This window comes from Anthonomus grandis, chromosome 9, assembly GCF_022605725.1.
Source record: "Anthonomus grandis grandis chromosome 9, icAntGran1.3, whole genome shotgun sequence".
NCBI lineage: Eukaryota > Metazoa > Arthropoda > Insecta > Coleoptera > Curculionidae > Anthonomus > Anthonomus grandis.
Window position 1 is genome coordinate 11155832 of NC_065554.1, and position 16440 is coordinate 11172271.

The 16440-nt window shown below is 32.0% G+C and overlaps 2 protein-coding genes across 2 annotated transcripts in view; one reads left to right on the plus strand and one right to left on the minus strand.

The window, feature by feature from the left end:
• The window catches only part of LOC126740428 (flotillin-2), a 512088-nt gene that overhangs the window by 89546 nt on the left and 406102 nt on the right, over positions 1–16440 (plus strand). The window lies entirely within an intron of this gene.
• Positions 8941–16440, minus strand: part of LOC126740427 (glucose dehydrogenase [FAD, quinone]-like) — a 41351-nt gene continuing 33851 nt past the window's right edge. The window contains exons 8-12 of the mRNA XM_050446452.1: positions 10051–10235; positions 9816–9992; positions 9521–9701; positions 9262–9458; positions 8941–9207 (exon numbers count right to left, since the gene is read on the minus strand). Coding sequence (XP_050302409.1) covers positions 9079–9207; positions 9262–9458; positions 9521–9701; positions 9816–9992; positions 10051–10235 — 869 coding nt within the window. The 3' untranslated portion in view covers positions 8941–9078. The remainder of the gene's footprint in view (positions 9208–9261; positions 9459–9520; positions 9702–9815; positions 9993–10050; positions 10236–16440) is intronic.

The following is a 16440-nucleotide window of genomic DNA, read 5'->3' on the forward strand; positions in this document are numbered from 1 at the left end:
ATACCAGTTATAGATTTCCAAATTTATTCCATACTGCTTATTAGTCCACGTTTTTCCTCTCAAAATGTATTTGCGTGTCAAAAACCTAATGTCTGCTTATTTTTAATTTAGGGATATTTGTCTAAGGCGACTAACGTGAGTCTGGACTTCGGTCTTAAAGGCTAACATGCGAGTCCTGTCATTTTAAAAATCCTCGAATGCCACGTGCATAGTGAAAATTTTTCCTGACTGCCAATCAGGTTTTCATAACTCTTTCAGTATTATGCGAGGTACCTCTTCATCGAGGGCGTTTAATAGGTTTTTTAGTATTTTGTCATTATTTTTTATTGTATTTTTTAGTGGTTCTGAATCCTTCTGGGTAAGAAGAGTCCAATTGCTATCAGAAATTTTTAATTTTGATCCTTCGTGATAAAGAAGATGCCAATGGTAGTGCTGATTGGTGTTATAGAATATTGACAAAGAGCAGTAAGGAAATCATTTAACTGATCATCTTCTTCTCTACGTCGATTTAACTACCAGGGGCTTCACCAGGTGTTCCTTCCGTAAGTGATGACGTCACAATTCTTCGGCATTCTTGATTAATGGGAATTAGAGGGGTTCATCGTCGCTAGTTAGAAATGCTAATGTTCTAATAACGTTTTCCAGATTATACCAACGACTGCGTTATTTGTAAGATTAGTTATTTCAAAACTTTTAAAGATACTTTTATTACCTAAATTACAATTACTTACCGTTTCTTATAGAAATGTGACAATAATTTGAAACGACTGTACGAATATATGAACAATACTCTGCGTCGAATCTTGGTTGCTTTTCTATTTATGAGTTCTTCAATATGCCTATTTAATGGTAACAGTGATCTTGGTTGGCCGTGAGTGTCTGGGTTTCTGCTGACTGTGTGGCGGCAATTCCTTATCGGATTTAAAATAGAAGTTATTCGATCCCATGATAACCAAGAACTGAGCGACTTTGCTAGAGATGACTTTTATTATAGGAAATTAGATATTATTTGATTATATTGAGTTGAATTGACAGCCAAGGAGGCCGGTGTGCATATAGGTCCTCTGATGGATCCGCATTACCCCCACCGAGGGTTACAATTGTAAGTATTGTAAGAAATTTGACCCGAATGTGCGTGAGTGCTGGGCACTTTTTAATGAGACGGTCTGCATTTTTTCAATCCCTCAACACCAACAGAAACTTGGGTTATCCACAATATGTAGTGTGGAGATCGTGTATTAAGCCCCGTCACTAGCCGGATTTGGAGTCTCTTTAGTCTGGTGGGGTAAGCAGAGGGCTCAGCTATGTGTGCTTTTGCCTATCTTATGTCAGGTGATGCTCTTCACCACAGCCAAATGTCTTGCTGTTGGAGCAGACTCTTTAGTGAGGCGACTGCTGTATATTTCGCCTGCTCGTTATCAGTTTTGCATGAGTAGCCAGGCATCCACACAAGATGAACCATGCAATCGTCCTTCATCACTTCCTCTGGGACTTTTATTCACTCCAGTACATCTTGAAGCACATTTTTTCGCATCTTAACGGCTGGTTCGCTATCCGAGCAGATTGAAACCACTGTGTGTAGTCCACAATTTCACATTTTTGCATTTTATTAGAGCGAACTTCAGCTTAGAGGTATATGGTGCCCAAGAAAATCAAACCATCTTTGCTCTCTCCCGGCTACTTATCTTAAAATTATCTCCCGGCTAATTTTAAGATAGGTAGTTAATTATTTATTTCTCAAATTTGTTTATATTCACACCATCTATATATTTTAATGAGTTGTTGCAGTTGTTACCTAATGTCGGCATGGTGTGTTTTGTAGATGATACCGCAATAATGAATAAGGAAAAGTCTTAAAAGGACTGTTGCGGAGTCTTCTATGAAAAAAATTAAAACTTGGCTTGGTTTAAATTATTTAACACTAAACTCCTAAAAGTCAAGCTTTTTATGCTTTTCTGTAGATTCGGGAACATCTAGCACATTAAAAGAGATCATATTAAATGAAACAGTCGCATAACTGAATTTTCTTGCATCCAGGCAGACCAAGGTTAAATACTTAGGTGTTTTTTGGATAAAAATTTAAAGTGGCACCACGATGTTAAGTATATTTCCACTCGAGTTCGGAAACTTTTTCTAAATTTCGTAAATTAAGACAATTTATACAAAACAAAACCTTAACGACCTTTTATCAAGCTCCGGCTGAATCAATTTTAAACTGCTGCATAACAGCATGGGGCGGAACAAGTAAGACCATCCTGAAGCCTCTTATGATTACCCAAAAATATGTTTTGAAAGTAATGTTGAACAAATAAAATTAGTATTTCTCGGATATTTTATTTTGAGAAGCTAGATTGTTGCAAGTAAATCAAATTTACTTGAAAGCAATGGTTAGGCTTCTGTCCGCACTACTTGCATTTCATATCTCACAATCAGAACACTAGACTAAAAATGTAACTATGCCAAAGATCACAAAGACTAAATGTCAAAAACTTTAACATATACCTCAGCAAAAATTTATAATCAACTTTCCGTAAAACTTAAAATAAAACCTATTACAAAATTAAACTTAGAATCTACACGACTGGATATTAGATGATAACGTCACTTGGTTAGTATGATACACATAGTACTGTTTTTTTTTCTTTCTTTCCTCTAGTTTAATTTAATTCTATTTTATTGTTAATTTTTGATCACCTTTGCTTTTATATCATTTTCTTAAAAATTGTTTTTATTGTAATTAATTATTTTGGGTAGATATAAGTAGTTCTTATTTTATAATGTATTATCTGCTGAGTATATTATTTTATTATTGTATCTCTTACATTGGCTTATTGTTAATCTCATGTAATCATCATTAAATCAATAAACCAGAACTTCGGATAAAGGAGGCCTTGATTATTGATTCTGGATTTATGTTCCTGCCATATTATTTTCACGCTCCGTGTTAAGTTAGATTAGGCGGAGTGTTAAATATTTATGGACCCATAATTAGTTACAAAAATGGATTTAGCATTGTTATAGCTGATCCTAGAACATATTAGTATTAAGCGAAGCTTAACAATCACCCAATCATGCATCTTATATGGAAAACTAAGGAATAACATATACAGTACAGTAATTTGTTTTATTTGTATATTAAGGTTGTCCCGATCAGATGTGGACTTATTGATTATTATTATTATCCGGATAAATATAGATCTCCATATGAATCTTAAACCTTTTTTGAGCACATTCATTTTCTTCAATAATAACTTTAGAAATGAGTAAGTGCTCGGAATTTTATTGAGCACAAATCAATATAAGACAACGAGTGCCTGGGAAGCATTGTTGATTATTAGTAAATAATGATTTTTTTATCAATATATTTATAGCTTTAAATTACGGCCCTAAATTCTTTATTGTGTCCAACCTGAAAATTTGTCCATTAAGATAGTGGATTTTAACATTAAATTTGATATGTTATTAATTGTTTCCATTTGATATTACCACAGTGTCACGGTACTCTCAACTCAAACCTTAATGCCTCTAATTTGGCGACCTTGTTAACTTCCGGTAATTAACTTATGACTAATCTTATCAAATACCTTAGAAAAACTACAGTAATTAGTTGGCTTATATTGAGTGGAATGAATATTTTGGTGTTGCCAACGTTAATATAAATTCTTAATATTTAACACTTTTTGTTCCCAAAAACATCATAATTTCCTAAATGGCTTAGTCTTGCTTTGCCTCAACTAATTTAGAGGAAAAAAGGAGCTCATAGGTTGTTTTATGTACTATGTTCTATAGATGCTTGCGTACCTATAAATCGTTCTTGAATTATTGTAAATTATGTGAGACTGACTATAAGAGCTGTAATAGTTTTGACTCCAAGGATACTCTTGGATGTTTGCAAAGCAAGTTCCTCTCTGAAAGTGTTCCTGTGTATATGCTTTTAATGCTGAAATTGGATACTTTGAAGTTACGTAGGAGGTTTAATTTATATCTCCAACTTTGTTAATGTTTCAAAAAATTGTCTTCGACTTGTATCCAAAATGTCCTCTCTTCATGTCCCTTTTCACTCAACAAATTATGGGCGAAACTTTATTAATGTCTGAAAGTAGTGAATAATCTGGATCTTAACATGTTTAGATGCACATTTCAGGGGTTACAAAATATTTAAAATGTATTGAGCTTACTTGTAGAATTAACTTTATGCAGATCGTGTTTTCGTTCGTTACTTATAGGAAACCGCATAGAGGCGAAATTTTGCAACGTCGCGCGTGTACGAGTGCCTGCGACAGAGTACCGCCCCGGCCAACCCGAGGACGGGATTAGTAAACACCTGACTTTCGTGGTTGTTGCCAGAGACAACCAAAGAGACGCGCAACTGTGCGCTAATAAAATATCCGATTATTTTCCATCTTTGTCTCTCTTCGTGAAAGGTGAACGTAGATGGCGCAGATAGCGTTTGCCGCCATAATTCAAACCTCGGCTATTAAGCATTTAATGATTTATTTTAATTAAAATCAGCCTTTATGTTTCAGAAGCCAGAACCTCATAATTATGTTCTGAGACAGAACGGCTGATTAATAACATTTAATTGCATTTAACAAATGCAATTTAATAACATTTAAACTGGGGAACTAAATAAACTAAATATAATTCTGAAACGTTTTGTATTGTATTTTCAGTATATGGTATAACTATAATATGTGCATGCATTTTCTTAATTATTTTCATAATTTATAATTTAAGACGGTAACAGTAACATGCATATACATAAATGCAATTAAAATATAGAAACATTTTAATTATCACAGTACTATAATAATATTCCAAAAAATATATCCTTTGGTGTAACACTTTTAAAATAAAAAAGTTTAATGTTTTGCTGAAGATGCTAATATCGTTAGCGATTTGGTAAAGTGGTAAAACTGGTTTTCCACTAATTAGTAAAGAATAGATAAGTCTGTTCTATTCTATAATAATGAATATACATATACACATGTTTCATTATTTATGATGCAGTATTTTTTTAATCAATAAAAATGTATTAAAAGAATAAAACAGAGAGATTACAGCTAAATTTAAAATAGCAGCAAATAGTCAGCACAGATAGTCCGAACAAATGTTATTCTTGTAATTATTTAAAGTTATATTATAAAAATTAAATTCATTTCACTATTTATTTAGTTTTTTAATTATTTTTAATGTTTTTTTTGCAAATCTCTTAATTTTTCCTTTTGAACCTCTATGAAATACCTATTTTAACTACATCCTTAACAATTACCTTAATAAACATATTTCTGTTCCTAACACAAGTCAAAACACTAAAATCTGTATTCTACAAAAAACTACAACTACTAACTACTCTAACCAAGTTCACCTAAATCCGGTAGGTAATAAAATACGTAAAATTTAAGCACTCGTCCAAAATCTCAACTAATGATGTAAAACAAAACAAAAATAATCAGCAACAGCAACTATTCAGCCATATTGAAATTCACGTATTTATGTTGAGCAAGGATTGCACTGTTGTACTTAATTATAATTTTAGAAATGTAAGAGAATTGGACAGATGCTATCCCGTATTTTTGCATTTATTTAGATGGAGATGGAAGAATGTTTTCTCTTGACTGCTCTGATAATTAAATACATTTAGCATTGCGAAAGATTAGTATTGTGGCGCTACCTTAGCTCACCTTTTATAAGGGAAGAGAGAGACAACGAAATACAATATATACAGATTAAAGAGAGCAACAACAATAGGATAAAAATGTCTATCTAGTTGCACGTCTCTTTGGTTGTCTCTGGTGTTCCGTCCCAAAATATTACGCGAAAATCCAGGCATTTTTAAAATATTTATTCTAATGCGGGTTTTACAGACATGATACAATTGTAATCTTAAAATATATAATATGCTGTGTTTTGCATAATGAAAATTAAAGCGTTATTCTAATAAAAAATAAAATATCAACTCTGATAAAAATATAATAAAAAATCAGAAATAAAACTCTAATAAACACTTAACAACCTATAATTTTTTAAATAAAAGGCTCAAATAAACTGCCTTCTTTTGCAACAAAAACTTAACCTATCGTAAAAGCTATTAGTTTAAGCTAAGAGTTTCAGGTAAAATGGAATTGGCACTTTCGACAATTTTATTTCGCAACTCCTCTAAATTTGTTGGCCTACTAAATTCATGCTTGTAAATGGTCTGCTTAAGGTAATCCCACAGATAAAAGTCATTTGGAGACAAATCTGGAGATCTAGGAGGCCATTTAATATCGCCAGTCCCACTAATAAGGCGGTTAGGAAAAGTGTTTGTTAAAAATTCTTTTACCCTAGCCGCGTTATGAGCAGGACAGCCATCTTGCTGAAAATAAACCGATCCCAGGATTCCCAGCTCTACATCAGGTAGGATTTGAATGGCAGGAAGAACTTGGTTTTGCAGCAACTCAAGGTACTTTCGGGCGTTTAAAGTGCCATCAATAAAAAATGGCCCTATAACATTGTCGCCCAAAATACCTGCCCAAACATTCAATTTCTGAGGATACTGGGTACGACACTGAAAACTTCTGTGCTCGTTTTCCTGAGACCAATAACAAACAATGGAAGGATTGTGTTTGCCATGTAATGGAAAAGAAGATTCATCAGAAAACAAAATATTTTTTGAAAAATATTCGTTTTCATTTGCCTTTTCCATCATGGTTTCACAAAATTCCATTCTTCGCCACTGGTCTTCAGGATATATTTCCTGAGTTTTTGAATACTTGAAACATTTGTACCCATATTTTTTCCAGATACGAGCAACAGTTTTATTGCTCATTCCCAGTTCCTCTCCAACACTTCTAGTGGACCGTGTCGAATCAAGTTCTAGGGTACTGCAAACCATTTCTTCCCGCCGTTCTATATCCTGGAGCACTTCAACAGGTGGTTCTTGACGTTTTGTGTGGCATTTTTTACAATGTTGAAGACAAAAAGATGTCTCAAAATTTGTAACCACATGTAAAACTGTTTTTGTACAAGGAATCGGTCTATTCTTAAATGCCACTGAAAACAAATCTCTACATTGTACTGCCGAATTGCCTCCATAAAACCATTTAATTAGTTGAACTCTTTCGGAAGGGGTATAAACAGCCATAGTGAAAAAAACACGAAAATAACGCTCATTATTAATGCAGCGTGCAGTAACACAGCAAAGTGAGGTCTGATGACTCCCGGTTCAAAAAATATAAACGAACAATTCCGCCGCCTGCAAGCCGCAACCAAGCGGTGTTGCCATTATTTTGGGTAATTCGTAGCTCACGATAACACGATCTGTATATTGGATCAGGGATATTGTATGTAAGCGCTTTGAATACTTATTAATCCCCCACAAAGTACTGAGGTATGTGAAACCGAAGTGTTCACAGTGTAATGAAGATAATCACATGCTGTGACTTAATGATGTTTTCTTGAAGAATTATGTGGTTGTACTAAAGTCTTATTGCATACTTCTGTAAATAATATGTTACGCGACTCCTTTATTCTATGGGAGTATTAGTTAATACATACATGGAAAAGACTAAATTCTTTTCTAAAAAGTTGAAAATCATATTTCACACAAATATTTATGCCGGAATTATTGATTAGAAAAAAAAAATGAAATAGAAGAATTAACTAGTGGTACTTCGCACATGTATATAATATGGTGGTCAAAATGGACAAAATTGCTCCAATTAACCCATGTCTTAATATTTTATTCTATGTAAGAAATTTTATGTTAATAAAAGAATCAAACTCCTCCAGCTAAAATAAACTATTAGTCCCACAATTAATTTTTGAAGTCAATTTGGAATCGTCTAATTTCGTACATACCTTATCTGCTGATCGTATACTACAAAAGTTAGGCCAACCCTGTTTTATAATTAAGGTTCTTAAATATAATATACTGGTACTTTAGTCATTTTTATCTTCTTCAGTAAAGTAGCTGTAAAGTAAGTCCCATTGTAACAAAGATTATATTAAAATAAAAGACACGTTAGAAAATATTATTTATGACTTCTAGGATTAGATGCATTAACGTGGTCTTTACCAGCAACATCGCTTCTTAGTGATCAGCCAAATTTAACGTCACAAGGGACTCCAAGCTCTCTTCCCGTTACTATCTTAGCGGTATCTCTAACATGAATATAATGATTATAGCTATCCCAGTCTTGTGAATAATCTCTTAGTCTTTGATCAAAATTCTCAAACCCTATTTGACTGATCCATTTTTCCTCAAAGATCCTTTAGCTACAATGCAGACTTTCTGATTTAAAAAAGCCTGTTTTTCTTTCCTGTTTCACTTTTAGAGCAGGAGCCCTCGCGATTCCTCTAAAGGATTTCTCCACATTTTAACGATGTATGAAAGCCTTGTGTTTTTATTGCAGTAAATTGTTAGAAATTGCAATAAATTTCTCTACTAATGTCTTACATCAGTCGCGATAGTCCACCAAATCAACTCGTCTCATTTCTATTCCAGTATCTCAAGCTCTTTCAATTCTTCAATTCTTGAGCTCTTGTTCTACATGTCATAACATATTCCCTTGTCTCTTATCCGCATTATTTGCTCATTCTTTCATTAATTTCACCTACAATAGTTTTATAGAATTGTAATTCTATAACATTAGCATTTTGTGATCTCTTTCCTAAGCTTCTTAAAACTGATCTTATATCATTCAGTCTCGTATTTACTAATATTATTTTTAAAAACCGAGAGTCTATTATTTTTTATTATCGTTCAGATTATTTAACTCGTTTAACATATCACAGTCCTATCCACATCCTATGAATAATCCTTCATTAAAAAATTTACTATAAGTAAACGCATTCAATTAGAAGTTTAACTATGGAAAATCATACATTTTAAGATCCTCCAGCTGACTTGATCTATATTTCTATTTAGGTAAACTATCACAATCAAACACCTTTCAATATGTATAATTCCTGATTATTAATAATAATTTACTATACTTCACCTAAAAATAATAACTAATTAGGAAAATATAAAACTATTAGTTAACTTCCACTAACTAACAAATAATATCACAGATTATCTACAACCACCATAAGTTAAACATAATTATCTAAGTTAAATCCCCATTCTTCTTTGATAAGATCTGAGCCCTTTTCTGCTATCATGAACGTGGGTGCGTTGGTATGAGCCGCAGGGATTTCTGGAATCACTGAAGCATCTATAACCTGGAAAAATCACATTGGCTTATATTTTTCAGGATATACTAGCCAAATCCTTACTCTTAATCCGTTTATTCCATAAACCCTTAGTCTAGGATCTACAACTGCTTTTTTATCCTTTGCTGGACCCATCTTGCATGTGCCACTTTGATGATAGATGGTGAAGGTGAAGTGTCTGGCCATACATTCGAAATATGCATCGGAGGCCATTGGTTTATCTGAACACTGGGGAATTGGAATAGTGTGAAGTCTTGCACCTAAAATTAAATAATGAAATCTTAAAAAAAATCTTTTTTAGATTTATAGTGAAATGCTTTACCTAAAGCTTGTAGAGCCGGTTCAGCAGTGATGTTCAATATAAGTCTCACCCCTTTGATCATAGTCTCCATGTCTTTTGGGTCTGCAAAGTAGTTCGGGAAAATGTATGGTTTGTCTTTGTAGCTTGTACTCTTTAACATAATTCTTCCTTTGCTTTTGGGTCTCATTAACATTGGAAATACCTAAAACGTGATGGGACTCTTCGTAAAAATTGTAGCCATTAAAAGTTCACCATTATATCAAGAAATAATGACCAGGTTAATGATTTGCGATTTTGAATTATTATTTCTACATACCATAAAGGAATCAATATTTTCAATTGGTTTATAGACATAATCATAAATTTCATCAGTAATTCCGAAGTCTTTTCTCAACACGGGATCGGAGACAATTGATCCTCCCTGGAAGAGCAATTCAATGTCTGGATATCCATCCGGATTTCCTGGATTATCGAAATCGTGAAACACCAAAACCTGAAATATTTCAATATAAATATCGTTTATATTATTTATTGCTAAGAGTTTTACATGCCTCACATCCCCCGGGAATGGACATTGGCCCACGGTGTTTATTCAAATAATCTCTTAAGTTTTGATTGTTGATAAGCCTTTCGGTTTTTAGAGATATTGCCTCGTTGATGAGAAACGTAATTCCGCCTATAGCTATGTGGTCCATTAGGTTATATCCTACACGGAGATTGCTTAGAACGGGAATACCTAGAAAATTATAAAATGCCTTGGTCAAAAATGTACTAATTTTGTCAGCGATTATTTTAATGCAATCAATAATTTAGTCAGAAATATTAGAAAATACAGAAAAAAATTGAAATTTAATAAATATTTAGTATAATAGTAGTAGAAACCAGTATTTCAATATAAACTAGTATTTTCATTTTAAGTCATTTTATATCTTAAAAACAAATTATTTAAATGGTCTCTTGAGAATCGAATCAGATCCAAGCCAGAGGTTGCATTAACAAAGCCATGAATTTATAGATTTTCAAAAAGAGCGCTACATTATTCTTAAGAGAAGCGAGACTTGACATGATTTAGTTATCCAATAACTGAACCAAATCTATGTGGAAAATAATTAATATCCATTTAAATACAATAAAATACTTTTCTATCACTCCAAGCATCAATACAGATCAATAGAAAAACTTTAGTTAACCAGTTACACGTTCTTTTACAATGGTAACCATTTGATTTTTATTTAATCCAAATTTCGACATTTAATTTTTTAAATTTCGAAGTTTTCTAAATAGTAATTATATATTTACATGGCTGGTTGTTGTGTATTGTTGCAAAATACGAGTATATGCATTTCTATATAGTTTCTGATAAAGGAACAGCTTGAGAAATCCGTAATCAATTTGAGAATAATAATTCTTTTAGTTGTTTCGGAATAAATACATGTGACATTATCTAAAAGTCATGATTAAAATATGAATTAATGTAAGAAAAGGTAAACCATTCAAACAATTATGTGTATATCGTGTTCACTTTTATAGGTGTAGCGCAATCTAACATTGTAGATTGTAATATATAAAATAAATATCTGAAGCCAAAATGTTAAATCATTTAAACAAATATGATTTATAAAAATATTAAAACGAAACTAAACTGGTAGAAAAATTATAGTCTAAAACATTTGGAGAATTGAAAAATCTACACTCATAGAACCGTATGCTTCATTTAGTGGCTTGGGCAACAAACCTCTGTTAAAATGGTCGAGAATACGTAACGTACTGCTCTTGTATGTGACTGAAAATATAAATGAGGGATTTTATATGTCTTTCTCTTTCAGCAATGATACAATATGAACTAAAATAGATAAAAAAGGTGTAAACGTCCTGAATACTACGAATGATAAGATTTTTCACAGTCCAGTTTCCACAGTCGTGCTATTGCGCAACAATACTTTAATCGACCTGTAGCTTTACTATGTAAATAAAACATAACAAACTTATTAAATCTAAAAGTTATTACGCTATGCTAAAGTAAACTTTTGGTGGAAACCTTGTTGACAGACAAAAGACGTATATCGATACGCTAGTAATACTAATGCAACCGGCAAGTCAAGAGGTAGGGGGTACATTGATTGTCATTAATAAATCTAAAATCAAGAATCATGTAATCTTTATTCAACTATAAAATCAAGAGTTAATATGACAGAGGTGGCGATAGTGGAACAACTATTTGGGATGGTTTCTTCTCAATCACGAAGGCAAATATATGAAGTTCACTATAATATTTTATTAAATCTTATTTACGGTTTCACTAGCGGATGTTTTTCTTTTAAATTTTACTTGACATCATTCGGCGCTTCATATTTCGGTACCATGGTTGTGTTCTGATCTTAAGTATGATATTATATAATTTTAATGGTACAAATCATAATTATGATTTGGTAAAAGTTGGTTTTATTGGATTGCTTTTTTTTATAACAAAGGTTTCGATGAACGTACGAAAACTTTTTATAATCCTTTATGATATTGTTAATATGTTTGTTGCTAACTCAACTGAACTGGGAGGATAAAACGAAACAATCACTAATCCAAAACAATAAGTTAGTATGGTATACCGACGCATCAAAGACGGATAGTGGAACTTGCGAATGATTATATAGCCTAACCCGAGAGTTAACTTGTTTGCGTCACTCGTGCAACATATCATAGTATTCCAAGCAGAAATTCATACTATAGAGATATGCCTAAGGGAGAGCTTAAGAAGAGACTATGTGAATAAAGACATAACAATTTTAATAAGACAATCAAGCCTTAATACAAGCTCTAACGTGCTAAAGTCTGAAACTGTTTACAATATCTCCTCAGTCTGGCAAACCGAAACAGGGGAAATCGCCTGGGTGCAAGGACATACAAATGCATACTTGGAAGGTAATGAAAAAGCAGACTCCCTAGCAAGGCTCTGAAAAACCATTCATAGGCCCTGAACCTGTTTGTTATTTGACATAACAAAAAGCGGAAAGTCTGAAAAAGTGGACTAAAAAGACTCACGAAAACCACTGGAACTAACTAGTGGAGCTGAATCATAGCAAAACAATGCTGACAGGTCCGTACAGCAAGTTTTACCTGGGAGATTTAAAACTCAGCAGGAGCCAACTCAGAATAGTGGCAGGATTACTCACTATAGTACAGTCGTGCTGTATGAGAATGGATGCAAAAATTAGATAGAGAATGAAATTTTGGCAGTAAGTTGTATGGGTTGAGAGAGTGCAAAAACCAAAAATGCGAACAAAAATTCCGAGGGTTTTTTTTAGGGGATGATTGGGGATGGTCTTGAATTGGCGCTACCCTTTGCACTTACAACTTTGACTCCATGAGATAAATTGTTCAGAAAAATCTACCTTTTCTTCCACAGAGCCGAATTCATCCGAGTTGATTTAGAGGGTGTAAAAATTAATAACTCTCTTGGAAAAAATCCCACGAATTTTGTTCAAATAGCAAAGTTATAGCTCTCAAAAAGACGCGTACATTGATATATATATCGACTATGTAAAAAAATGTTGACACCCCCAAAAAAAAATATCAAAAAATCCAAAAAATTTTCATTTTTTGGAGAAACTATCGGCTGTACGATATTGTTTCTACGCAACAAATTGAAGCAAAAATATATAATTTTAATTATTTTTGCATCCATTCGACCATTTCTAATGACAGCACGACTGTACTACTAGGCACTGCACACCTAGAAACTACAAGAAAATACCTACACACAATGGGAATATTCCATGAACAACCTTTGTGTAGAGTTTGCGAAGAAGAAGATAATATGAATATGAATCAATTATATCAGAGGTAACAAAACCTAGAGGAAACAAAACCTACTGGAGAACAACTTTCCCCAGAAGGACTCACAGAAAAAATTAACAAAGAGGCTACTGGGCCTAGCAAAGATAAGTGACCCTTTCAATTAGAAAACTACAACAGGGAATTCAATAAGCATCCGGCTGCAATGTCAGAGATTTACTAATAGTGCAAGAACTAATCAATCAATCTATATGTTTTTTCTAGCAAAGAGATTGATAGTATTTTTTTTCTTTATGGTATTCAAGTGATCTTAAAATATTGATTATTTAAAAAAAGATTATTTATAGGAAGTATAAACAGGGCATGGAGAATCAATTTTATCTCTTTTTGTCTAGAGTTTTCTAGACTAACCGAGACATGTAAATTGGTTTAAAAGGATTGTTCTGATGATTATTTGAGGAAAATGGATACATATTATATCAATATTAATCCCAATGTATTTTGGCGACATCTAAATAATGAGAAAAAATCAACAAAATTAACAACTACTACGTAAGGCTATATTTGATAACCATTTTTCTTACACCTATGCCAAAAGGGATGTTAATGATTAGTGGGACTGTAGATGTGTCTTCACACAGAAAAATCTTGATGGATTTTTTCACATTTTGTTGTGTAAAAAAAATGTTTAATTTTAATACACAATTGTTAGATAATATCTCACAGTCCTGTATAAAAATTCTCAGGCATTTTGTATATGTTTTAATGTGTATATTTCATACAATTATTGCATATTAAATTAATACAATATAAGTGGATATTAATTATTAAGATAATGTGTATAAATATTCCACATTTTTTTTTTTTAATCCAATGCAGTTTGGTAAAAAATCTAATAACCAAGTATATTTTTACTACAATTTTTAATTATTTTTTTATTCTGGCTTGTTTTGATTTTATTCACAATTGTGTAGAATAAAAAAGATTCTTGCTAATAGCCCTTCACAATTATAGAATTTTAAACTATGTATTGTGTAGTTATAATACACAATTGTGTATAAAGGAGGACGCGCCCGACGCCCTTGCCTTTGCCGCTAGAACTTCGTTGTTAGCGTCAATGTTGCCAGATTCAATATTAAACAGTTGTAAAAATATGCATCAAAATTTGCAGTCGATATAACGTTGTTAATTGAAAATAATTTAATAGGATATTTAAAAATAAGCCCAATCATCATAAGTTCTAATTTTATTTATTTAAATAATATCGTGATAATAACACGCGTAGGGAAAAAGGAAACGTAACTTTTTTAATAGGCGGTGTAATCTTTAAGATACATTTGATGGCAGCATTGCTATAATTCCCAGTGCCACAGGTGTTCAACTGTTCATTTTTCAGTCCTTCAATCAATCGGCTTGCATTAATTTGTTTTAAGGTTTTTTCGTTTTGTTAAGTGTTAAAATTGCATAAGAAAAAAATGGATATATTCGTTGAAGATAAACTTAAGGAGTGGGGTTTATTGGACCAACTCCAGGAGCAGTTTGTAGATAGGTAATTAGGTAAGCACCATATTTTTTTTTGCATTTATTGTATACTTTGGAATTTACTGGATATTTTGATGTTTAGACAGGTAGCTGTTCAGTGATAACTGATAACTTTACTTATAGAATATCCAATTTTAATGTAGAGGTCGGTTAAATTTGTAACCTTTATTGCATTTGTATTTCAATTTGTATTACAAAATGGTATCTACTTAATCATAGCACTGTCTGACAGTCCTGTACCGTCCTTTTCAAGTCCTGTAGTAGTATTGTAAGGAAATGTGAACACCTATACCTACATATACCTACTCACTGTGGGCAGCCACTAGCTCTCACACTCTCTATGGTAACTAAACTATTATCAACAAACTAAAAACCTTTTAAAATTAAATTTTAAAAATTTCCTAAAAATTACCTAGGCTATTAATATTAAAACAAATAATTAAGATTTTTTTTATTGGATAGGAAGGAAGGCTCCTGTAGAAATATCGTGTCCACCAAGATCCCCTAAACTTACATGGAGCTATAAAGGAGACAGTGTAAAATATCTATGGAAAAAACTTAGGTTTGAAACGATTGAAGAAAAGATTTAATACATTGCTCTAATGTATTAATGGTGGAATTTTCGAAAATATTTCATACAATTAAATAAATTGTTAAAATAAAAAAACAGTTTTTTTTTATCCTGTTTTTCCCAGGCGCACTAGAATTTATTATTACACAGATTTATGACGAAATTCTCTAAAATGTATTTTAAATTTTTAAACAATTTGTTTATTTTTTTTATACAAATATATTGATTATTTTTAAATTTTTATGAATATAAATACAAAACATTGTAATAAAAAACTCCAGTTCTTATGTTAATTTGATATACAAACCTAAAATAAGTAACCTACACTATATTTAAATTTATAAAACAATATATAGTATTATTATACACAATTTGTAATAAAATTTAATAGTTGAAATGAAAGAGAATAAAATATATTGTTAAAACAAACTACACTAACGTGTGTATTTAAAATGCACACATTGTGCTTTTTTACTGAACAATTATATTAAATAAATATAAAATATTGTCGAATTTAAGTACACAAATAGTGTACTATACATACAATAAAATAAATCAAATTGATACACAATTTGTGGATTATAGAACCACAGTTGTTTAAACACAATAGCATAGAGAAATTCTACACAAATTGATTCTGTACCATTTCCAGAATCAAATTGTTTGTAAAATCTATACAATTGTGTTGAGTGTTGTCTCAATATATCATCTGCTTTTCAGCAGCGTTTTTAAAGACTAGTATTTATTATATCAGTTATCATTTAGTTTCAAGAGTTATTGGAAGCCTGGTTGACACCTACTTTCAAATCTGGAAACAGACAAGATGTTGCTAATTATACAAGAATTTAAATTCAGTGGACTTTCAGAATAAACTGGTTTATGGCCGACTTGTTTGAAAATGCAGGGAACCAATTGTTGATTAGCACTATGGGTTTGTTCAAGTCAAGCCAACGGTGATGAATCTAATTGCTTATCAGCAATATCTGTGCTCTTTCTTTGAGAGGAAGGGATATCTTGATAGAATTTATTAGGACTCCAT